Consider the following 25819-nt stretch of genomic DNA (forward strand, 5'->3'; position numbering starts at 1 on the left):
AAGTAAGAGCAAAACTTAACCACTGCAATGGCCACAGCAGCACTGACCACTGCTGCAGCAAGGTAGCCAAGGGCAGAACTCCTAACTGTCCTCCACGCTTTAGCTAAGCACGGCCCATGGCCCGACTGGCCCTTCTGGACCACACAGAGGCTGAATGGTCCTGCACCTTCGTGGCTTTTGACCCTCAGCTCTGCCTGCCCCATCAGCCCTCCTACTGAGTTCTTAATATCTTACCCCACCCCACGCTGCAATTCTCTTTCAGACTTAGCAGATCTCTCCTTGCCTCCAGTAAGGAAGGTCTCTATGAACTCTGACATATATGGACATGTTTGTGTGTGTGTGTGTGTGTGTGTGTGTGTGTGTGTGTGTGACAGAGACGGAGACAGACACAGACACAGAGAAATGGAATGTGTTATCTGAAAGTTAATGTTAGTAATTAAGATTGGAATAAAAGCCCATGACTACCAAGGGCCGGTTATCAAGGAGAGTCAGATTACCTACCTGAAAGCCTCAGCCAATGGACTAGACATAACACATGAATTTGTTATTCAATACATTCTGATATTGCGGGAAGATATAAGCATGCCTACTTGTGTTTCTTTTTTGCTAGTGTGTGTGTGTGGTGTATGTTTGCATATGTAGTGCTTATATGTGAATGTGTGCATACACGGACCCGCGCAAGCACATGCAGAGGCCCATGCAGGATGTCAGGTATGTCTCCCTTTATTGCTCTCCCAGTCACTGCCTTGAGCCAGGGTCTCTTACTGAACAGGAAGCTTGCTTTTTGGCTAGGCTAGCAGGCCAGTGAGCTCTCACGGGACTTGACTACCTCCACTCCCCATTGCTGGAGTTCCAAACACAAGTCCTGATGATTGCATGGCAAGTGCTGTTACCACTGAGCCATCTTTCCAGGCCCCATCTATGCTTCTGACACAGTGCACTCAGAATATTCAGATTTTCTCCTGATGACTACATGCACGGACACTTTGAGGAGAGTACAGTCCTGTCCAAGAAACGAGTGCCCAAGACTGAGGTCTCCTGGCTTCCGGCACCTGGGGCTTCTATTGCAGCCGTTCTGGTTCTGTGGTCCTACTTCATTTTCCTTGAACATTAAAAACCAAAATAGCTCTTTGCTGACTCCAGTAATCATTAGAAACAGACGTGAGAATTCTAGAAGTAACTTACATCAGTGTCCCATCAGAGACATACCAATGGCCCCCATCTTTTCACAGTGGGTCATTTATATCAGTGACATCAGGCAGAAAAACTTCACATTTAACTTAGACGACAACATATACTTTTGTCATCCTAGCAAATATTGCTTTTACCGTCTTCGAAACATGTTTGCTCCTCAAAAGCACGCTTTTCTGACGTTACTTCATCTCCATGATTTCCTAGTAAAGCATCGAGTGTCTGGCTTGGTGTTGGCCAATTTTAGGTCAAGTGTGATGCACTTTGCTCTGACTGGCATTAGTCCATCTCGGTGCCGATGGTAAACAGCAGGCGAAACAATCCCCTTGTTCCCTCCAGCTGCAAGCAGGACGACGGGATGAGCTGGGGGCATCAACGGCTGCGAGACGTAGCCTGCCCTCTGATTCCTCGGCCTGGGCTCTTCACTATTTTCACAGCCACACCTGGTAATTTAGCACAAGCAGGCGCCTTCTCCACTGCTTGTTTCCAGTGTCTTTCTTTTCCGCTCTTCTAAAGGCTTCAGTGTCATCCGAAAGCCTGGCACTGTGTGCCCAAGGCTGGAGATGACTGATAAATGCAAACTAAAGCCCATCCTGGTTCCCACTGGTGCACAATGCTCACTATGTAAAAGGCTCATTCAAAGAAACGCCTGCTCCCCCTCGCTCCGTCTGTGCTACTTCCTTCTCTTTGACAAAACTCCCTCCTCCATGCCAGCAGTTCTGTGGTACATCTCAGCCGTCACAGGGAAGGAGAGGGGGAGTTGGCAGAGGCTCTGGAGAGTTCAAATAAATCCTACTGGCCATCTCTCCTAAGTCAGCAGGCCTGCTTCACCTAAAACCATTCCAGGGTCAGCCAAAGGGCCAGGCTTCTGTCATAAGCTGCAATGCAGCTGAGCAACGTCCCATGTCACTCTGGACCTGTAAATAAAGCACTCTGCCACCTATGTGGCACTGTGTTGACATATAAAACTATGATTTTGGAAGAACTTTGCCTGATACACTCTTTCTCAGACGGCAGCAGCAGCTCAGGGATTGGGAGGTGACCGCCCGAGAAGACAGACATAAAACAATTGCTACCTGTGATCACTTGGTGTGACATGCTCCCACAGGGTCACAGGCCTGGTTATTTCGTCTCCAGCTAGTGGTATTGTTTCTGGGGATTGTGAATCCTTTGGGAGGTAGGGCCTAACTGGAGGAAGTAGTTCACTGGGGGGCAGAGTCTTGACGTTTACAATCTGACTCCACTTTCTCTCTCTCTCTCTCTCTCTCTCTCTCTCTCTCTCTCTCTCTCTCTCTCTCTCTCTCTCTCTCTCTCTCTGTGTGTGTGTGTTTCTGTCTGCCTCTCTTCTCTTTGTCTCTGTCTGTCTCTCTTTCTCTGTCTCTCTGTGTGTCTGTCTCTGTCTCTCTCTCTGTCTGTGTCTGTCTGTCTGCCTCTCTCCTCTCTGTCTCTGTTTGTCTGTCTCTCTCTCTGTCTCTCTCTCTGTCTCTGTCTGTCTGTCTGTCTCTCTGTATGTCTGCCTCTCTCCTCTCTCTGTCTGTCTGTCTGTCTGTCTGTCTCTCTCTCTCTCTCCCCTCCCCCCTACTTTCTGTTCCTGTGAGGAGGTAGGGAAGGAGCCTCACATTCCCCCTCCACAAAGCCACCTGCTAGCATCCCTTCCTCATCACCATGGACCGTGTCCCCTCAAACAAATCCTCTCCCCTTAAGTTGCTTCTGTTTGGTCAGTGATGAGAAAAATAATATAGTGTCCTTGTTAGGAATAAACTTCATGGGTGACCAGGGATGAGGCAGAAACTGAAACCAATACCTAAGAACTCTGGAATACTTGAGCCTCCGCTCTCCAGACAGCATAAGGACCTACAGTCTGGCCCCTAAAGTGATGCTTATAAACAAACAAGGTCTTGAAAGGAGGGTTTGCAGGGAAACGCTTGCACACTCAGTTCATCCACAGCAATTCTCCTGTAAGCAGACGGCCGTTTGATCGTATAAAAGCAACTGGGTCAAGGGGGAGACTGGGCTGATGGGAATGACTACCGTGTCAAGACCGAGATGCCGACGGGGTCAGGCAGGGCACGGGAAGGAATCACTGCCAATGCAACTGCGGGGACTGGCGAGAGGGCGAGCCAAGGTGGCATCTACCTGCCTATAAGCTGTCTTGTTTTGATCTTTCAGAACTGGTGCTGTCAGTCGGAATCTCCTCGGGTCAGTCAACCACCTTTGAAGAGAAGAAGTGTGTTCTGCTCTGGAAAATGGGTAGGAGAGGGGGTTGCCGGATGGCTTCGGGAGAAAAGGCACTGGCCACGCAAGCCCGGGTCTTGGAGCCCACGTAAGGGTGGAACTCACTCCACAAAGCTGTCCTCTGGCAAGCCCCATCCCACAAGCACACCAGACACACAATGTTTTTTAAATCAGTTTCAAAGTAATATAAAAGATGCCCTTGATGTAATGACCCAAATATCCATTTGTTAGGTGTAAAAGCGCTGTGTATAAAATCGCACAGGGATTTTATTCAGGGACTAGTAGCCACACCCATCTCATCAGGCCCACTCACCTGGGACACTGAGTGCAGCACATGAACTTGAGATGTTCACTTGCATGTGAACTTGAGAGCATCACACATACTGGTGACAGACTGGAGCCAGCCACACACTGGGGGGCTTACAGTCTTGAAGTCTACACTTTCCATTTCTGCTGCCGCTCTGGTACCATGCCTTTACCGTGTGGACACAGCAGATCTGTCCCCTCCTCTCCCCTCCCCTTCTTCCCTACTCCAATTCAATATCCCAGTATTCTGCCCTTCTGGGACAACGAGAGACAGCAAAGGTCCCTACGACACTGACTCCCCGCACCTCCGACACCCTGAGATTTTTTTTTTGGAAAAACCATTTTGCAATCAACACACCACGCCCAATCCCACCCATTATAATGACTCCCCTACAAATCTAAAGAATTCTTTATGAGGAATGGAAGTCTTTGAAACCTCCATAAAGCACAGGGAGCATGCTTGGACATGACAGAACCTCTCTTCCCACGGCTCCTGTTTTTCTCTCCTCTCCACCCCTTCACTAAGGGCAAACGCTCTGGTGCCTCCACTCAGCTTTTGAAACAAGTACAGTATGCACAGTTCCTAGCCTGCTCTCCACAGCAGACCCTCACCACTTCACTAGTTAGACGAGTTCGCCTTGCAGAGTTAGGCTACTGGCCCTTTGGAGTCAATGAACGAACAAACACAACTTTGAAAATCAAGGAATTCAGAAAAAGAACATAGTTTTGCTTGAGAAATTTTTTTCAGCTGGATTTCATGATAGGTCTCTGAAAAGCACATTTTTTTTTTTTACTGCTTTTTAAAGATGTTCCAGATAACAAGCCACTAAAAACATAATAACCGAGGATTTAATGTGTTGTGATCAAATCATTACTTTGTTAAAGGGAAGATTTGAGGCACAGTATACCTGTTTTTGCAAACTGCTTTCCTAATGAGTAAAGCGTACAGTAAGCTTTCCTGGTTGAAAGACACAGATCAGGCTAGGGAGACAGCTCAATGCTTACGGAGCTCACATCAGGAAGACCAGGGTTCAGATCCTGGGACCCACAGAGACAGCTGGTGGGCCCAGTGGCCTCACTAATTCCAGCACTTGGCAGGCAGAGACAAGCGATCCCTGTCAGAACGGTCCAGTTAAACACACTCAATTGAGAAACTCTGTTTCAGTGAATAAAGAGATGCAGGTCTCTACATGCATGCACAGACATATACACATGAACTCATACACATGCAAACATGTACACTTACACACACACACACACACACACACACACACGTGAAAAAGAAATCAAATATTGCATGTGAAGACGCCTTTGAAATAGGAATGAGGTTTCTGATTCATTTGCTTTTAAAACATTTATTTTTTTCCTTTCAATAAAAAACAAATTATACCAAATTAGTTATTACTAAAGACCATTTGAGTGTTTGATCTGTCTCCCAGACACAAAGAATTCACAGAAACAGCCACTTGCCAGTCATGTCTAATGTCGATAAGCGTGCCTCCACCTCTGCATTCTGCTCACAGCAGGTCCCCTAAACAGCCACCTACCCACCTGCACACCTTGAAGACTGTGTCTTTATCTGGAGGAAGAGAAAGCCCGAAGCAGCTTGATACCCGTGACCCTGTGGCCTAGGCACACACCTGAGTGAACGGAGGGTGTGGACTTCAGTATTCTTCAGTTAAACATGAGGAAATTAGAGTTGAAAATGGAGACACACTCATCAGCTTTGGCCCATCCCAACATCTTCCAGGCAGGATCGGAGCCAGGGGCAGAGATGGTGACCAGAGGCACACTTCTGTCTGCATAAAAGCTTTCTGTCTAGTGCATTTGGTAAAGCGCATTTCTCTTTGATCGCATTCACAATGGTAGACTCAGATCCACCCATCCTGAGAGCCACAGGCAATAAGAGGGACAGGGCAAGTGAAGAAAACAGGGCTGTGCTCGGCTCCTTCTTTGCAGTTTGGTGTGACACCAAAATGTAGGACCTGTCAGTCAAACAGGAAAGATTTCGAGATGGCAGCCCAGAATGTAAAGCCAAGTTCAGGGCCTTGCTGAGCATTGGGCCATGTGACTCTGGCTGTACACATGGCAGAACCAGGATGCCAGCCTTGTTTATGAGAACACCTGCCAGGCACCCTGGATTCCAGACCAGTGACAGAACAGTCTCCAGGGAATAAAGAGAGGAACAGCACAAACTTAAAAAAAAAAAATGCAGGTAAACCTTCAATCAATCAAATACATGGAAGTGAAAGAAAATATGCTTGGAGTTACAGCTCTTTGGTGGTAAGGGTTGAGAGGTCTGCCCGTTCCTACATTCCAGCTGCTTTGCGGGAAGTCTAGCATGGAAGAGGCACTTAACGAAAGTAAACTTGAAAAGGAATGTAGGCAGGGGACGTGGCTCAGTGGCAGAGCGTTTGCTCGATATGTACAAGACCATGAGTTCAAACCCCGGTACCACAAAAGGAACAATACAAAGAATGCAATTGTCCACTGCCTCCTAAGGAAGATGCAGTCTTCCTTAGGAAAGCAACCCCACCCCCAGGTCACTGCTTCTTAAAGAAAGCCATCTTCTTCCCTGGTCTCATCACACTGGCTGCGCAGAGCCAGAGATGGGACTCCAGCGTCAGCTGCATCTTCAAAGTGACTGGCAGGAACAATAACCAGGAGAGACGTGCCCGCCCACAGTGCAAGTGGGCAGGAGGCGTGCCAAGGGGAATGCATGTCCTCCTAGAGGGACGCTCTACTTCCAGCCCCTGACCAACTTTAAAAGTCCATCAGGGAGCTGGACTGGCAGGATGGCTCAGCAGTTAAGAGCGCTTGCTGCTCTTCCAGGCATCTGAGTGCCATTCCCAGCACCCATGCTAGGTGCTCACATCTACCTGTGAACTCCAGCTCCAGGAGCTGAGACACCTCTGGTGGCCTCTGTGGGTACCTACACTCATGTGCACATATCCACACACATAACACATAATTAAAATAAATCTTTTTTAAAAGTCTTCATCAGGGAACATTGTAAAATGGTAAAAGAACTGAGGAGCAAGAATAAAGTGTAGAGGAACATGGAACCATGGCCCGAATAAAGCTTCCAGAAGAGACACCCCAAACACTCTGCTGTAGACTTGCGCAGTGCACACACGAGAGACCACAAAATCGAAGGTGTTTCCAACCAAGGGAGGAGGATGCCGGTAAAAGCTGAGGATTCAGTTCAATCCTGGAGTCCACCGAAAAACCCAGGCACAAGGGCACATGCTACCAGAGAGGCAGGCCCCTGGGGCTCAGTGGCGGTCAGCCCGGGCTAAGACCCCTGAGGCTCACTGGCCGTCACTCTGGCCTAAGACCCCTGGGGCTCACTTGGCCGTCAGTGTGGCCTAATTGCTAAATTCTAGGTCAATAAAATCCTGTTTCAAAAAACCAAAGCTGGGGCAAGGAAAGAGGACTCGGTGGTAAATGTGTTTGCCATGTGTGAGGACTAAAGTTCGACCCCAGAACCCGTACAAATGCCAAGTGTATGTGGTAGCCCACCTGTAATTCCAGGGCTTGGAAAGTGGAGCTGGGATCCTTGGAGCGAGCTGGCTAGGCGGACTAGCCATATCACAGAGTGGAGCGAGCTGGCTAACCCGACTAGTTACATCATGGAGTAGAGCGAGCTGGCTAGGCGGACTAGCCATACCACAGAGTGGAGCGAGCTGGCTAGCCCCACTAGACATACCATGGAGCTCTGGGTTCAACTGAGAGAATCCTGCTTCAGCAGATAAAGCAGGGAGCAACAGAGGGAAATGCAGGACACCAACCGTGAGCTTTCACAGGCACACACACAAACACACACATACATGTGCATATGCATGTGCACCCCCCACACATATATACATACATAAATGCATACATGAGGAAATAAAAGGTAGGTGGAACTAAGAAATGACACTCCATGCTATCCTGACTATCTCACAAGGTGGTGCAAAACTGGCCCAAAACGTGTGCCCTGAGCACACATGGACACTCATATACAGGACCCAAAGCATCATTTTGTCTGATGTGAAGATGCAGGGCGTGGCCTAACCTGGCTTTGCTCTCAGTGTGCCATAGACCTGAAGGGGACACCACCAGGAAAGGGCCACAGCACAGTCTAGAAACGTAACAACCTAAATGTTCTGTCACACTTACAAGACTCTTTAGGACACACCAAGGCCACCGCTCTAAATGTGTCGTTCATTCCTACTTGGTTGAAAGACAACTTCTTGTCCCAAACAGGAACTCCCTCCAACGCTGAAGAAAGGCCTGTGCATGCCCGTGGAGAGAGGAAGCATGTCAGAAACCCTGTTGCCAATTGCTGGGCAATGTGACCTGCAGACAAGGACACAGCCTCCCAGTCCAGGACTTGGAGGAGGTGGGCAGTGGGGACACGATTCTAAGGAGCGGGCACTCTGGGGCACAGCAGCAGCGCCCTGAGATGGGAGGACCTGGAACAGCAGCCCCAACCCCAAGTCTCCTCAGCACTACCACAGTGTCCCCAGACTGTCTTTGGCAGGAGAGGGACTGGGTCAGCTACAGCAGTAGTGACACTATGAACTTCTGTAGCACACTGACCACTAACAGAGTGGACAGTCCCACTCCAGAAAGCCAGCTACCACAGCATCCTGGCAAAGGAGTCTGTGCCACCTGACCTCACTGGGTTGAACAGGAGTTCCTTTCCATTCGACCAGCACTCCAGTCATCAGTGAGCAGTGCCAGACACACACACCCCAGTGAAAAGAAAAACATCTGACAGTTAATTATGCTTTTCAGAAATCAGGCGTGAACTGTGGGTCTTAGGGTGTGAACTGAGGGTCTTAGGTGTGAGTGTGTATGTGTGTCTGTCTGTCTGTCTGCCTGCCTGCTATCTGCCTGCCTGCATGCCTGTGTAACTTGGGTGTGTATCTTTGGTGTGGTTCCTCAGGACTAATTTTTGTTTCTTTGAAAGAGGGTCCTCTCTGAGACCTGGGGCTTGCCATTTCAGGTAAGCCAGTTGGTCAGAAAGCTCCCAGGATCTGCCTGCCTCCCTGTCCCTAACCCTGGGATAAATGTAGCACATACCTTGCCCTGCATTTTACATGGATCTGGGAATTGACTCGGGTCCTTACGCTTGCGCGGAAGAACTTTACCCCCTAGTCTGTTTCCTTTAAAAGTGTTCTGAGTATTGAACACTGAAGAGGGCCTTTCTTACTTGAAGAAGACTTGGGGGGACATCAGTTCCAACCTTGCCGCAGCAGGAGTGGACAGGGGCTCTCCAGCTGTCTCTTGCAATCATTAAGTAACCCGTTAAAGAACTTCTCCCCCTCACTTACAAACCATCTTTTCACCTTCTGGACCCAGAAAAGTATGAAAAGCATGTGTTTACAATGAAAACACACTGCAAAAAGTCTTTCCTGATTCAGGAGGATATAATAAGGGGAAGATGCCTGGCAAGCAGGAGCCCCTGTTGGGGGGGAGCCTGGTTAAGATGGAAGAAAAGAAAAGAATTGTGGAAGACCTAGCGGGAGTCAAGTCTATGCAACGAGGAGCTAACATTCTCAAAGCTCACGGAACACATCTTCCAGTTGGGAATGAGGCTGAGAGCTCTATGCCTCTTAATCTCTTTAACTCCTATGGTTTCATGACTCATCCCTCACTTGCCTAGGAGGGGCCTAGCTGCTGCCAGCTTGTTCGGTCACATGTCTAGAATCACATCAGGTCATTTCTTTGTCTCTCCTTTGATTTTGGAATTCCATGTCTTCTCCTTCTGATATACTGTGGATGTGTGTGGAGGCCAGAGGTCGATGCTGGGTGTCTTTGCTCAGCCACTCCCCACCTTATGTCTCAGACAGGATCCCTCACAGGACCTGGAGCTCACTAATCAATCCAGCTAGGCTGGCTATCAGCAAACCCCAGGGCCTCTCCGGACTTCCCCTCTCCAGCCCTAGGATTCACGGATGCCAATGAAATGCTGGTCTTCAGGCTTCTGTGGGGCCTGAGCCATCTCTCAGGCCTCCTTTTGATACTTTTTTATGTTTTTACGCAGGCGTCGCCTTAACTTAGGGCCTGGCTAGTCCATATTCTCTCCAATGTCATTAGTCTCTTGTCGGGCTTCCCCCAATATGAAGAGATTTGCTGTAGTGGGTGAGATGAGACAATCTCAAATTAACCTCAAAAAGCCACACTTTCCAATTATCTACCTTAAAAACTGGCTGATGAACCCTGGGTCCCCCTGGCTCTGCCCAACACTTCTCTCAGCACTGGGGTTACAGGTCCCTGGTGCCACAACCAGATTTTACACAGGTTCGGGGAGGCCGCTGCCCATGGACGCAGTTTCCACTGGCCATTTCCACAGCTACCAGCAACAGCTTTTCACGAAGAGGAGGAGGGAGGAGAGGAGGAGGAGGAGGAGGAGGAGAGAGGAGGAGAGGAGGAGGAGAGGAGAGGAGGAGAGGAGAGGAGGAGGAGGAGAGGAGAGGAGGAGGGAGGGAGGGGGGGGGGGGGGGGGGGGGGGGGGGGGGGGGGGGGGGGGGGGGGGGGGGGGGGGGGGGGGGGGGGGGGGAGGGGGGGGGGGGGGGGGGGGGGGGAGGGGGGGGGGGGGGGGGGGGGAGGAGGGGAGGAGGAGAGGAGGAGGAAGGAGGAGGGAGAGGAGGAGGAGGAGGAGAGGGGAGGGAGAGGAGGAGGAGGGAGGAGGAGGGAAACATAAAAATTTCAATTGTTATGTCATTTATTTGAGAAATACACAATCCTGAAACCCACACAGTGAAAAATAATGGAGCATTCTCTGCTATCCTCTAAGCATGTCACAGCTTAGCTTCTCTAGGGTTCCCAAAGCCCAAATCTGAGCAAGAGGTTTTAAAAACAAAAAGGAAAAGTGCTCCCGGGCCTCTGGCTCCCTCCAGAAACGGCCCCTCGATGGGCAATTCTGAGGTGCTTTCCCAAGCATCGCGTATACCATACTAACGCCGACAAAATGTTCTTGCTTTGCTCTGTAAATCATAAGCCATCCAAACGTTATGAGCATTTGCAGTTCCTACAAGGACACAAGACGGCACGGCCAGCCCCGAGTCTCTGCCATGCTGCTGCCTTCCTGCCCCTTCATGTGACACCACGTAATCAAAACTCTTGCCCCTCGCCGTTTTTCTCCTCAAGTTTACTTCCATCTTTAAAACCACCCTAGTCCTCAGGTACAAAACCCAGCGGTGTTTGGGGAGGGGGGTGGGGCCGACAAACGGAATTAGGTGGTTAGTCCTTATTGAAATCTTGCAGACCTATTCAACTGACCATCCCAACAAATACTGTTACACACACATTCTACCCGTCTTACCGGGGCTATAGGAATGTCCGGCATTAGCTACACGGGTCAAACCAAATTCTGCAGGTGCGTGGCAACTGGCAGACAACCTCCAGCTACCCCACCCTCTCTGCCTCCACACACAACGAAAATCAGCCAGCACACCTCCCCTTCACCAGAAGTCCTTTCGGTGATCCACGCCCTTATGGGGAACTCGAGGGGGAACACAACCTACCTCGTGGCTTCCTGCTGAAGCCATGACACATTTGGCACATAGAACATGACTCCGAAGAAAAGCAGAGGCTCATTAGCAAACTTGTCCAGGTGTTTCTTCAGTGGCTTCTCCAACTCCACCCATCTCGCCTGCTGGCTCTTGCTGAGAAACCAAAGGCCAAAGTAGTGCGTCTAGACAAAAAGTAAAATCACATCAGTTTGTGCTTCTCATAGCAGGCCAAGACCATCCAGAGAGCAAGCCTCCCACACTTGGGTCCCCAGAACTCTGAGATCCTTGTAGGTATACAAGGATCCAGTTTCTTCTCCACATGATGCACCTACATGGAGCATCCAGATGCAGCACTCCTGACCAGTTCTGTTATTTGTGCATGTGGATCCCCATAAACTTGTGCTAGGTGAAAGGATGGTGTGGACTGGCACGGGGCTGACTTTGAGCATGTATATGTACAGGAGTGTATGAGCACCTGGGCAGAGACCAGAGGTCAGCCTTGGGTACCCTGCCTCAGGAGCTAGCCACCTTGGCTTTGTAGACAAGATCTTTCACTGGGACCTGGGATTCATCGATTAGACTAGACGGGTTGTCTAGTGAAGCCCAGGTAGCCTCCTGTCGACACCACCACCACCCCCAGGACTGGGATGACAAGTGCGCCCACCACACTTGAGGTTTTTAGCTGGTTGCTGGGGACTGAGCTCAGGGCCTTGAACTGTCTCCCCAGCCCCAAGGCTTACTTCTTTGCTGAGTTCAGAAGGATGACTCCCTGTGTGATTTCACCCACAGCATGCTGGCAAAGGCCAGGATAATTCTTGCATCTACCATAGAGTAATTTCTTACTAAGAAGACAAACTCTGCCAGCCAAGAGTCCTGATACTATAGAAACTTCACAATCTATCAGATGCCAACCCAAAGGCCACGTGCTCTGTTTGTACTTTAGTGAGTACTTTGAAAGCAGTACCTTGTACCATTTTATTATACATGAATTATGGTGAATTTCTCCCCCTCCCAAACCTTAAGACTGGAAGGCTCTCTTCTCCATAGCTGCCCGCAAAGCCATTGGGGGCTCTTGGCAGATTACAGAGGCATTTGATAGATGAACATGTGATTGTCACCCTAAAACTTGAAGCCTCAACTGACTTGGCTATGAACAGCATGCTGAATGATTGAAACAGGTACCTTCATGCACCCAATCCTGTCTTTATAGGAACGTGTGCTAGGATTTCAGGATTAGTGTAAAAAAAAAGAGATCGCTGCTTCTGAAGACGCCTTTGTGTTCCGATTACAGCCTCGGCTGCTTTACAGCAGCACACCTGGAGCTCTGCCTTCAGAAGAATGTTTTCATTACCAAGTTTAATTTCCAAAGGCATTCTTTCTCTGTCCTCACTGCAGCTGGCGGCCCCTGCGCTCACCACAGAGCAATCTCTACCAAAAGAGATTCCCCAGTGAAGCCTTGGTCCCGCTTTCCTCGCACCCCAGATGTGCCCTGGCCTGTGGAAGCCAGAGCACCACGGGCTGGCAGGGGTATTTTTCTCAGATGAGTGAAATGGTTGCCTCCTCCATGGTGCTCCAAAGGGCAAGCTTAGGTCTATACCCTCTCAAGCTACAAAATACCATGCTCAGTGCTCAGGTGATGTCGCCATGAACTCACACAAAGCTGACTGAGTCGTGTTCCAGCTTCTGTGGGCCCATCTATGTCTCCAACATGAGGGAGGATGCAGCCAAGGTCTACAGGTCACTGCACAGAAGAGCTCTGTGGCCCGTCTACCTCCAATTGTTGAGCTCTCTCTCTCTCTCTCTCTCTCTCTCTCTCTCTCTCTCTCTCTCTCTCTCTCTCTCTCTCTCTCTGACTCTATACACAAAGGGACCCTTGGATTCCTAGAGGGTTGTCTTTAAAATGAGGTGACTGCAATTCTTATTCACAGGCTGCAAGAAACACTGACTACCTAATTAACATCTGCCACCCACGTCTGTGGATCATAGCAAGCACTTCATCAGGCAGGTCACATGACTCCTTTTCACTGGCTCTTTTTAGCATCAATATCGTCATGGTTTAGATCTAGAACCTAGAACCCCACCCTCATCTCCAGGCTCATAGGCCAAAGACTTGGTCTCAGGGTACCCAGGGCCTGGAGGGGATGCACCCTGGAAGGGGACCACAGGACCCTGAACTTCCCCTTGTCCCCTCTTGCCTTCTGACTGTGACATGCCTGGCTTTACTCCTCTGTGTCTTTCCAGCAGAATATGCTGCCTTGTCACAGAGAAAAAGGGTCAATGGATGACAAACTGAATCCATGCTCTAAATCGACCTTTCCTCTCCATAAGCTGGTTGCCTGGGGTTATCATATACGGTGACAGAAAACTTACCAGTATACCTATAAGCCATGGAATTAGAAAATGATGCCAGGTAGGGGTGGGGGGCTAGGGAGGTAGCTCAGATAATAGAGTACTTGCTAAGTAGGTGTGAGGACCTCAATTTGGATCCCCAGCATCCATAGAAAAGTCCAGTACAGCGGCATGCATCTATGGCTTGGGAAACCAGCCAGCCACATGAACAACTCAATGATCCACTAGGAAAAAAAAATTTAATTTTTTTAATATTTATTTATTTAATGTGTTTAATTGCTTTGCATGCATATATGTCTGTGTGTGCCTGGTGCCCACAGAGGCCATAAGAGGGCATCAGATCCTCTGGAACTAGAGTTACAAATGGTTGGGAACCACCATGTAGGTGCTTGGAATCAGACCCAGATCTTCTGCAAGAACAGTCAATGCTTTTAACCACTGAATCATCTCTCTAGACTGAAATTAAAAATGTTATAATCTGGATCTGGAAGTTCCAACCCCCACTGAGGCTTCGGTTCCTGTCACGCCTACAAGACGGGGGCGAGAGAGGACCCTGAAGACCCGAAATCCGGATGTGCTGTCTCTCTTGGTTTCTGGACCCTGGACGCTGGAGGTAGACCGAGCAGAGTTCTCTAAAGAACACCCCGGACTGCACTACATCTTTCCCAGACCCTGCAACTACCTGTCCCTTCATTTGTAAGTTACACCACTAAATAAACCTCCCTTTTAACAATGTGGAGTGGCCTTAATAATTTCACCAATATCTGGTGTCCAACATGGGGCGCCACTTGTGGCTGCAGTTTTCTCTCCGGTCCCGCCAAACCCCGGCAGTCCCTTAGCCCACTTATAAAATAAACATACAGATGCTTATATTATTTAAACTGCTCAGCCGTTAGCTCAGGCCTATCATTGTCTAGCTCTTACTCTTATATTCAGCCCATTTCTATTAATCTATACTTTGCCACGTGGCTTATTGGTACCTTACATCTTCCTTGTCCTGGCGGTGGCTCCAGCAGTCTCCCCCTCTACCTTCCTGTTCCCTCAATTCTCCTCTCTGTTAGACCCACCCATACTTCCTATCTGGCTACTGGTCAATCAGTGTTTATTTATACAGAGTGATATCCACAGCACACACACAAAGAAGGGCCATATTACAGAGCACATACTCCTGTACAACACACACATGCATGCACCCATGCATGAACACACACACACACACACACACACACACACACACGCACACGCACACGCACACACACACACACACACACACACACACACACACACAGAAATGAGTTCTGAGACTCAAAGTACTAACCTCAAGCCACAGTAAATAGTAAAGAGTTCTAAATAACAAAATAAACCACCCTTGATGGAAACTGAATTTGTAGTATAAGCATTTGTTACTGCTGCTGCTGAAATATAGTCTTTTCCAAAGGGCACAAAGCAGTTCTCCGTGATTGGCTACGCACTGATGCTATGAAACAGTTATAAAACTACTCAAGAAATGGGGCCCTACAGTAAAGGCAAATGAAATGAACAGGTGTTTATGAGCAGACGGAGCTCAGACAGTCCATAGGCCAAGGGAAAATATCCAACACCTTCTTGCTGCCACAAAAATGCAAATCAAAACTACCCGGGGTTCCACCTCACCCTGTTGAGATGACATTATGAAAACAAGGACAGATGCTGGCAGGGTGGGGAGGGCCAGACACACCAATGGTGCAGATCTGCTAGTGCACGCCAATGGGGCGGATCTGCTAGTGCACACCAATGGGGCAGATCTGCTAGTGGAGCCTCTACGGAAACCAGCATCGAGGCACTGCCACGTGACCTGGGGATGCATCCAGAGGGGCGGACGTCAGCAGGCCACAGAGAAACCTGTCATCCATGCCAAAGATGGTGAGTTTCACAGCAGCCAACTGACAGAATCAGTCTGGGTGTCACTCAACAGATAAACCAATAAATGGGTCAAGAAAACGTGGTTTCTTGGAGTTTCACGGAGTGAGTCGTAGAAAGAATGACTTTTTTCAGGAGATAGATGGAATTGAAGAGCATATTAAGCAAGATAAGCCAGACCCAGAGAGACAAATGTTACTTTTTGCTGTGGGACGTCTTTCTGTGTGCTGTGAATATGTGTTGCTCTGATTGGTTGATAACAAAGCTGCACTGGCCTATGGCAGGGCAGGATAAGGTTAGGCAGTACTCAAACTAGAGACAGGATGAAGAAGGGTGGAGTCAAGGAGACGCCAAACCGCCATCCAAGGAGCAATAGGTAACGGGACGCAGATAAAGGCCTGGAACACGTGGCAACATATAGATTAATAGAAATGGGTTGAGTTATAAAAGCTAGCTAGCAAGAAGTGTGACCCATAGGCCATACAGTTGGTTAGTAATATAAGCCTCTGTGTGTTTACTTAGGACTGAGCGGTGGGATGTGAGTGGGAGAGTTTCGTCCTGACCGCGGGGCCAGGCAGGACTGAAGAAACAGCTACAACTTTTTCTTTCGTATGTGCATCCTAAGATATGTATATAAAGACGTGTATGTGTGTGTATAAAGACATGTACACATATGTATATAAAGGTGTGTACATATGCATATATACCTACACAGAGATATACGGGAGCTGTGGCTCTAGGTCGGTTGGTTGAGTGCTTGTCCAACATGTTCAAGGCCCTAGGTTCAAAGCCACCCCATGACAAGCTGGGTGTGGTGACTCACTCCCACAGTCCCAGCACTTCTGTTGGACAGGCGGAGGGATAGCAGGGGAGGGGGAACGAGGGAGAGTACATAACACACCTCAGAATGTCACCATGAAACCTGGCACCTTGTATATGTGTTAATAAAAGTTTTTCAAAAAGGTTTGGGGGCCATGGGGGCTCCTAGCTCAAGATAAACTGTCCTTGAGGGTGTCTGCAGCACACCTCTGTGCCATCCTAATTTAAACTGTTGGGCTCTGTTACCTTGCAGGAAAGAGAGCCCATTTGGGAGATTTCCAGCTTCATCCTGGTTTTATAAGTTGTGCCCAACGAAGCCTCCTCCACTCCCACCGACTCCTCTCATCTCTCCTCTGGCTCTGTTTCCACCCTGGAGTGGAAAGACTCGGCCCCAGCTTCTGACTTGGCTTTCGTTTAGGTTATGGCACAGCACAGGTTTATCCAGCCACATCTCTACAAGTTGCATCACGGGAAATGTAATCAGACCTATAGTCTCAATCCAACTAGCTGTGTCGCAGGCAATAACAACGCCCAGCCCCCGTGCCAGGTCCAAGGGGCCGTCTCTCCCACCAGCACAGCTGCGCATGCCCTGCTTAAAGTTCAGCTCGGTTTGGTCCCCCAGGCTTCAGCACTAAACACTGCCACATGATTGTGTGAAACAGGGATGATGCCGACAAACAGAAACCACCTCTCCCACTATTGAAGGGACCTCATCCCCCGAATGCCAGCTTTCTGTCTAAAGCACCAAACATAAAGCAGACCTGGCTGACCCTCTGGATACCTCTGGGCATAAATCCCACATTGTATTTTCGTTTTAAGGCCTCTATAATGAGGAAGAAAGAAGGCAGTAAAAACCGGTTCCCAGAAAGAAGAACTGTAGCTCTGAGTCAATTACTAAGAACCAGCTGAAATGGAAGAGCGTAGGGAGGGCCATGGGAGGGTGAACATTTTCGTGTGAGCGCGTCCTGGGTTTATTTGGAGTTTCGCATTTTAACAGAAGTGTACTAAGATGCCAGCTAGTGTCTGCAGTGGCAGACGGGGTTGCCACAGTGTTGGTGTTCATGGTAATGACTGTGGAAAGATCCCAGGGAATGAAGACCTTTAAACAGAATGCAGGGCAGCTAGTGCTGTGTGACCTGAGTATGGAATGTCCCCATAAGCTCGACCCCCAGCTGGTGGCGCTGTCTTGGGGAAAGTTGTGGGATATTTAGGAGGGGAAGCTTGATGGAGGGTATGGGTCACTGGGGTGGATCTTGAAGTTTTACTGGCCCACCCTACTTCCTGACCGCTCTCTGCTTGGCTGTGGAGGCAATGACTGGCTCACTCATGCTGGCATGCCTTCCCCCATAATGCAATCTATCCCTTCAAGCAGGAGCCCAAGCAAGCCGTTTCTTGAGTTGCTCTTCCAGACACCGTCCGGTGGCAAGAAAAGCAGGAGACAGAGCCGGGTCTGTGGGGAATCCTGTCCCTTCTCATTCTGCTGTGGACCTCAGAGTGCTCCGAAGAAAACATGTGTTAAAAATAGTTCAGGGTGTCGTCGACAGGATTCCTTTTTACTGTGGTGCCAGGGATCAAATCCCACACCTCGCACATAGCAGACAAGTACCCTACCCCCGAGCTACATCTCCACCCCTCTCCCATTCATTTAACATGAGATGATGTAATTGCACACACTAACTATTCACGGCAAAAGATGGTTGAGGGTTTGGTTGCTCCAGTTTTGTGACCCATGGCATGGCTTTAAAGCCATCTGTGAGGGTCACACATGCCGTCCTGGCAATTACAAGGGATTAAAGCCTTGATCTTAATGCAGGCATTCTGAAGAGGTAATCAACCAGAAGCAAAAGTTTAGAAGATCTCGCATTAAGCTCCAACAGGCAGCCCGCCTCGCCCAGCATTTCAGCTGTCAATCAAGAAGCAGAGTTGGTATGGCCCCACCTGAGAGAAAGAAAGGAGCTACGTACAAGCTCCGAAGGCTTCTCTCAGCCATGAGAGATACTTCAGACGCAGCCGTAGAGCAGGCTCTGGGCAGCTCTTCATGCCACATTCCAGTGACTCTGGACAATAAGTTAGTGTCCTCCACAGCTGGAGAACTGTAAGACCATCTTGTATGCACCCAGTCTCTGTACTGGGCAGGTCTGGGGACTCTAGAGCATATGTATAACTAACGAGGGGACCATCCTTGTTCTCACAGCCAGTGTCTTCATGAAAATACAGGAAAACAAGCTGCAGCTGTAACAGTGACCCATGAAGCCTGCCATGATTATAGCCAAGCAAGCATTCTCCTGAGGCAGCGTGTCTCCCTCATAACACACCCAGTGAGAAAGACTTAAGAGCGAAGGTTGGGAAATAACCACCTCTGTTCCTCCTAAAATGAAGGTACAGTTATCAGTACAGTAGAGGCCAGGCACTAAGCTAGCTGAGATTTCCAATGATAATATTCACAAGACAAGAAATCAACACAAAAATTCAAAGGCCATTTACTCTCAGCAGATTCCTACTCAGTATTGATACTTAAAATGTTTGTGTGTGTGTGTGTGTGTGTGTGCATGCTATGGTGTATGTGTGCCATGGTGTACACGTGAAAGTCAGAGGACATGTGTAAGCATTAGTTCTTTCTTTCTACCGTGTGGATCCAGGGATCAAACTCCGGTCATTAGTCAAGCTTGATGGCAAGTACCTTTCTTTACTCAGGGAGCCATCTGGTTTAGTTTTTGTTTTTGTTTTTTTGTTTTTGTTTTTGTTTTTTTGTTTTGTTTTTTTTTTTTTTTTTTGTTTTGTTTTTTAATTTGACATAAACCTAGACATACCTGGGATCTTCACTGAAGAAATGTTTATACCAGACTGGCCTCTGGGCATATCTATGGGACATTTTCTTAATTAATGGTTAACCCATTGTGGGCAGTGCCATTCCTGGGCAGGTGGTTCTAGGCTGTATAAGAAAGCAGACCGAGCAAACCACCGAGAGCAAGCCAGTGAGCAGCACCCCTCCATGGCCTCTGCTTCAGTTTCTGCTTCCAGGTTTCTGCCTTGAGCTCCTCACAGGCTACCCTAGATGATGGGCTGTATAGTGGAAGATGAAACACACCCTCTCCCCCACAAGATGCTTCCAGTCGGTGCTTTATCACAGCAACAGAAGGCAAAGCAGCAGACCTCCTCGGCCCCTGTGCTGATCATTTTGGAATCCCAGCTGTGGTTAAGCAGGTTACAGAACAGAGTTAGATCCCACAGGTTGGGGAATGAGGTTTTCCTGTCAATCAAACAGTCCCTACATCAGACAATCACAGCTGTTACCAAGCGCCAGCGGATTAACATCAATCAAGCCCCACCCTCTCTGTGGTGTGAGCTCACCTTTCTTTGATGGGAAATGCAGGCTGAGTCCATGCCTGCGCCTCTGAAATCCTAACACATGAAAACAGCCAACCATGGACGATTAATGCCACAGCTGATAGCTTCGGATAAAACACAAACTTGAAAAAGAAAAAGAAGCTAAACTGGGCAACTGGTACCCATAAGAACACGAGGCCAGTTTGGGAGGCTCCATCCTGTGTTGAACCACGCCCGCTTCCCGTTTGGGTGGAAGACATTTCTGCTGGAAGCATGCACAGAGCTAGTTCTTTCTCCTCCAGCTGGGGAGGAGATAGGATTGACGAGGAAGGGTCAGAGCTCCAGCGTCATCTGTCACAGGATGAAAGTGGAAGCCCCGCAGAGAAAGGGATTTGCTCAGAGGTGACAGACTCGTCGTCCAGTGCAGTCAGCACAAAGCCAGTGGGAGAGCGGAACCGCACCTGGGCACTGAGATGTCAATCACACAACAATGCACACTTGACGGGAGCCTCGGAATCACCCCCTTTATCCTCCTGACAGGTAGTTGTAGGATCGTCTGGGTTGCCCTTTGACCTCTCGGAAGGAAGCCAGGGCTGGCTGAGAGCATCTGCACGCATGTCCCAACACGCCTCACCTCCCACTGCTCCCCGAGCTTTGCTGGTGGGTAGGCAGGAGAGATGCCTTTGCACCCCCTCCACACACACCCAACCCCCCACCCCCACCCCTCAGTCACCTCTTCACCACCATCACCCCAGCCTGGGCAGGTGCTCTTGACTTCTCCTCTCTGCAAATCCAGCTCCCTGGCTAAGGAAGACCTGTCATATTTTCTACCTGAATGCCTAAGGTAGCCTTCAGGTCCAGAGTCAAAGCACAGAGACTGTGTGTGTGTGTGTGTGTGTGTGTGTGTGTGTGTGTGTGTGTGTGTGTTGTGTCTGTGTCTGTGTCTGTGTGTTGTGTGCACATGAGTGTATAGATGTGCTTACTCAGTGTGTGTGGAGGCCAGAGGCTGACACATCACAATGTGTCCAAGAACTTTACTTTTAGAAAGGGTCTCACTGAATCTGGAACTCAGTACTTCAGCTAGACTGGCTGGTCCCTGAACCCTGGGACACACCCGTCCGTCTCTATCCCTCAGTTCTGGCGTTCTGACATACACTGCCACACAGCCTTTTCTGTGGGTGCTGGAGAACTGACGTCAGGCCTTCCTCCTCAGGTGGCAAACACTTTACCCACTGAGTTACCCTAGTCTCCCTTCAGTCAGGCCCAGCCTGGCCCAGCCTTGGCCCACAGCAGTCTATTCACTGAACGACTAAGGACAGGCAGCATCCTGACCGACTCTGTGACATGACTGACTGCAGGTGGCACTCAGTCTTCATCTGTCACCGAAGTGCTGGGCCCTCCTAATGTTCCCAAGTGTCCATCAAGTCCTAAGGAAGCCACTCAAGTTTTCTTTAGTAAAAATCATTTTTAAAGACATTGAAGTTCGAACAGTTATGAATTACTGGATGCAGCACTCCATATTTCCAGACAGAAGGACTTTGAAGACTGAGAAGAGGACCACAAAGTAAGAGTCACTATTCCCACTTTACAGGTCAGGAAACAGAAACCAGACAGGTTCAGTAATTTCTCCACAGCCACTCAGCAAATGAGCTTCAGAATCATAATCTGAGCCAAATTCAACACAAATGCTACCTGCTCGCATAGCTGTTTACCATAGAGTATAACGATCCCAATGCATAGGAATAATCCGTTAGCAACAGGACTAGGAGTACTCAAAAAGCAAAACCACTTCACTACCTCAGTGCTATACAATTTAAGTTTTTACTGTTTTACAGGAATTTAGGTATGTGTAAATACGTATAACCAAAAAATGCCACCACTAAACAAAGGACAGCTAGTCACTGCCATCAGCAAGGCCACGACTTTTCTCAGTCTTGCGTCAGTAGCCCAGCTTTACTCATCTGCTGTTGAGGACAGCGTCTGGCTGCATGTGGGAATGAACCCGAACAGACGCCGCCCACCAGAAGGCTGAAGCCAGAGTCCGAACCCAAAAGACAGCAGGGAACAGAGGTGTCCAGAAACAAAAGCCTGCCAGAGAGCTACGGTCACCCTGCGGAAGAAGCTGCAAGGAGAAGGATCGAACCCGTGTGGAAGGTCACCACCAGCCTCTTCTGCCCCCTGGACCCCAGGGAGATCCCAAGGTCCTCGGTGCTTCCTGATGTTGGGAGGGGGGGGGGGTCTGAATCTCAGGGGTCAAGTGTCATTCAGTGTGTGCTACTATTTGCTCCCATGCCGCCCACCAGCCCACGGGTCATGTGGCCATCAGGACTCAAAATGCACAAGCGTGGACTCCTGACAAAAGATTCTCGTCCTGAATGCCTGGGAGATGAAAACCACGTGGCTCCCTTGTCATGGCAGCAGCACACTGCACCAAGCCCCTCCTAATGGTGACCTGACGTGACAGGGTGGTGGTGCGCGGCTGGGATCCTAACTGGAGTCTGAGGCAGGATGACAAGTTGGAGACCTGCCTGGGTCACAAAGTGAGACCCTGTCTCAACAAACACCAAAAAGAACGGCATGCATGAAGCCCAGAGAGCAAATGCCTATTGTAACCGCTCTCCCTGGGGATGGGAAGGTAGCTCTGGCAGTAAAGTACTTAATATACAAGCAGAAGGATGTGAGTTCAATTCCCAGAACCCACATAAGCATCCCAGGCATGGCATGCTGAGAGTCCCAGGGCTTGGGGTGCGGGGGCGGGGGCAGGAGGATCCCTGTAGACAGACAATTCAGTGAACTCCAGGCTTAGTGATTCAGCCCCAAAGGACGAGGACAGCACTCCTGTGGATGATACCCAAGGTTGTCCTCTAGCCTACACACACACACACACACACACACACATACTCATACACACACATACATACACACACACACACTCATACACACACATACATACACATACACACACACATACACTCACACACACACATACTCACACACAAACACACTCACACACACACACACACTCACACATACACACACACTCACACACACACAAACACACACACACATACACGTTTTTATCTGTTTTTTAGTTCTTTAAAAAGAGCTTTCTCAGTGTCTCAGGGTCACTCTCACTTTAACTGCCGTTTGCCCCCCCCCCCCCTTCCTAAGGGGGAGCACGAAACAAACAAAAGGCAGCTGCAGCCACGGGGGTGGCTTCTCCCTGTGACACACCCACCCAACCTGAACGCCAACTGCCCACTCAAACTGTTTTAAAGAGAAAAAAAAAATGGCTTTGGTGGGGAGAGTCTCCCAGTCTTACCTCTCCCCCAAAAATCTCACGCAGGAAACAAAAGGAAACCCACTTCCCCAGCACCAGCTGCAGGCCCTCCCTCCGACATCAGCGCTGGTCCCCTGAGCCACTGGGGCTCGGTCAGCTCACCCCCGCACTAAGAACAGCAGGTTCCTCCAAACACACAGCTAGGCTGAAAACCCAGCAGGTGCCGACGTGTTAGCAGACAGCAGCTGGTTCTTTTGAGGACCCATCCCCACACAGGGACCCATCCCCCCACACACAGGGACACGCGCTCCACTCACCTCCCGCAGCTCCAGCCTCTGGGCCACCGCCTCAAGGCACTCTTGCCCTGTGCTTTCCACCGACAGGGTGCACTCGATGACATTGCTGTCCAGCAGGCGGATCCGGGTCACAAAGCAGTTCTTGCTCAGGACATTGTAGCGCCGAGTCCTGCGAAGCTTCAGGCCGAAAGGCATGGCTCTGCGGCCCGGGCACGCCGCCCTCCTCTCCTGGCACAGGCAGGCGCCCCTTAGATGGCCTTAGCGGTCTGGGGTTGGAGTGGTCACACTAAGGTAGGGGAAAGGTGTCCATGCCCACCAGGCCCTCTGCAGGACAGCTGTAGAGGAAAGAGAGACAGTCTCATCACGCACTGCATTGGAAGGGAAGCCGTCAGCGGTGCACGCCACACCACACGCGCGTGCGCACAATCACCCAGGCGGGTGAGGAATCGGATTCCAGCATCTTCGTGCTCTGCAGCTTCCAAGTTCCTTGCTGGAGACCGTGCATCTTACCCTCTCTGATCAGAGTGACGTGCAAGGAGACCTGGGAAGAAGAGGTGCTTAGCGGGAAGACAGGCATCCTAGAAGCACGCGCACCTCCAGACTCCGGGGCACCCCACACCCACTCCATCCACACCGACCTCCTCTCTGGGCCACTCTCTGCACGAGGAGCGGAACCAGGAGAGCTTGAAGTGCTCAGAATTGTCTCTTGCTTTAACTTCATGAGGAACCACATGAGATAAACTTCACGATGCCTTGGTACAGGTGAGGAGCCAGAGAGACGGCTGGGTGGGAAAGGAGCTTGCCGCCAGGCCTGAGGATCAGAGTTCAATCCCCAGGGCCCACAGGGCAGGAGGAGAGAACCGACTCCCACAAGGTGTCTCTGACTTTCACGTGTGTGCCTTGTCATACACACAAGCACATGAAGACATTGACGATAAACAAATGTGTGTAATAGAAAATGATTGTACAGGTGAGAAACCCAATGAGGTGAGTCGGGGGCTTCAGGGAACTAAAAACTTCATCGTGTTCCTATCCTACGACACCAGGTTTTTATAGCTTTAAAAACAAAAAAAAAAACAAAAACAAAAAAAAAAACATTTTAATACTTACTGTAATAGCCACTTACTTAGAATGTATGATGTAAATGGCGACAGCATACATTTAACACTTTCTACTCCTTAATTTACAATATAGAATTCTCACTGCCACCTTGGTTTTGGTGCTGAGGATCAAACCCGGGCCTTGCCCCTGCTAAGCCCATATGCTTGCTGTGAGCTATATCCCTAAAACACACGGATTCCTCAATGCCTTTAAAGATCTTACTGTGTCCTTTAGTTCAGCAAATATTTAGACAGATGTGAGGAGCCACCCAAATACGGTTCTGTTCCTTTACAGGAGTTGGCACAAAAGTCCTGCCACCAATTACAGATCATTGAACCCTCTAGTCACAAGACTGGCTGGCCCCTGATGTCCCCCCAAATGAAAACAGCAACATGACAAACACAGAGAACACAGGAATCAAACACCAAGCAAAGTGCCTTTACCTCGCCCGGCACCATCGGCGTTCTCGTCAGGAGGCGCAGGAAACGTCTCTCTCAAAGAAGCCGGCAACAGGCAGAGGGCTTTTCCATCCAGCTGCCTGCTCCTGCCAGGCTCAGAGGACAGCTAACTCAGGCAGGTGCGAGCAGGCTTAAGCCCCTCATCCATCCTGACACGGCCCTGCTCCTGAATGGACACTTAGGAACCACTGCAGGAATCGGCTGATGGATAAATGAGCTGTCTGCGATATTTATAAGCACTCCTTGCCAGAACCCCAGGCCTCCTGAAGGTTGTCAGGGTATAACCCTACAACACAGCAAAACACACTCCCAGCCTCCCTCGGCAGGCTTTGATACTTGCCCTCGGCACATTCCTGAGCGTGGCAGGTACATGTTTTATGGTAGCTTAGAATACATATGGCTAGAATGCTGGCTTGGTGAAGTAGATTAACATTTCTAAACCACTTTATGTTGGCAGAGTAGCATGTTTACTTCCAAGCCACGCCAATCTGATCCCCTGATAGGGACAGAAAATACGGAGGACCCACCCAAAGAGGGGGAAAGAAGAGGGGAAGCCAAAATATCCTGAAGTGTTTACTGGTGAATTCCCCTGGCTTACTGAAGCACAAGACAAGCGGGCTGAGATTCAATGCCTACATTAAGAAAGCCTTAAACAGACAGAAGAAGTGTTTGCTCTGCGGACACCAGCGCATTTCTCTTCCTGGGCCAGGCACTTCACATTTGGGTGTGTCTGCCTGAAACACCTATGAAAGAATGTGGCTGGCTTGGTACCCAGCTATCCCAGCAAAAACAACCTCTCCACGTATTCTACGGCATGACACAATGCATGGATGGTGAAACAGGCACCAGCTCCCCAGCCCGGTGTGCGGATAACTGCCGCTCTTAAAGGAACAGAAGGCACACACAGCCGAGTGTCAGCTCAGCTAAGTGTCAAAAGAGGCTGCTTGGGGAGGTGGGACTGAACTCTGGATCTCTCCAAACCACCTTCCAATCGCCTTGTTGATGACCTCCAAAACAGCCTTCAGACGTGTCCATCATCCAAGACAATGAACA

At 49.5% G+C, this 25819-nt stretch overlaps 1 protein-coding gene across 1 annotated transcript in view; it reads right to left on the reverse strand.

Annotated features, from left to right (window-relative positions):
• Ptpn14 (protein tyrosine phosphatase non-receptor type 14) overlaps nucleotides 1–25021 on the reverse strand; it is a 90102-nt gene extending 65081 nt beyond the window's left edge. The window contains 3 exon segments of the mRNA XM_037211149.1: nucleotides 11250–11419; nucleotides 23229–23542; nucleotides 24752–25021. Coding sequence (XP_037067044.1) covers nucleotides 11250–11419; nucleotides 23229–23402 — 344 coding nt within the window. The 5' untranslated portion in view covers nucleotides 23403–23542; nucleotides 24752–25021.
• Nucleotides 25022–25819: the final 798 nt, after the last annotated feature.

This window comes from Peromyscus leucopus, chromosome 15 (assembly GCF_004664715.2).
Source record: "Peromyscus leucopus breed LL Stock chromosome 15, UCI_PerLeu_2.1, whole genome shotgun sequence".
NCBI classification, from domain to species: Eukaryota; Metazoa; Chordata; class Mammalia; order Rodentia; family Cricetidae; genus Peromyscus; species Peromyscus leucopus.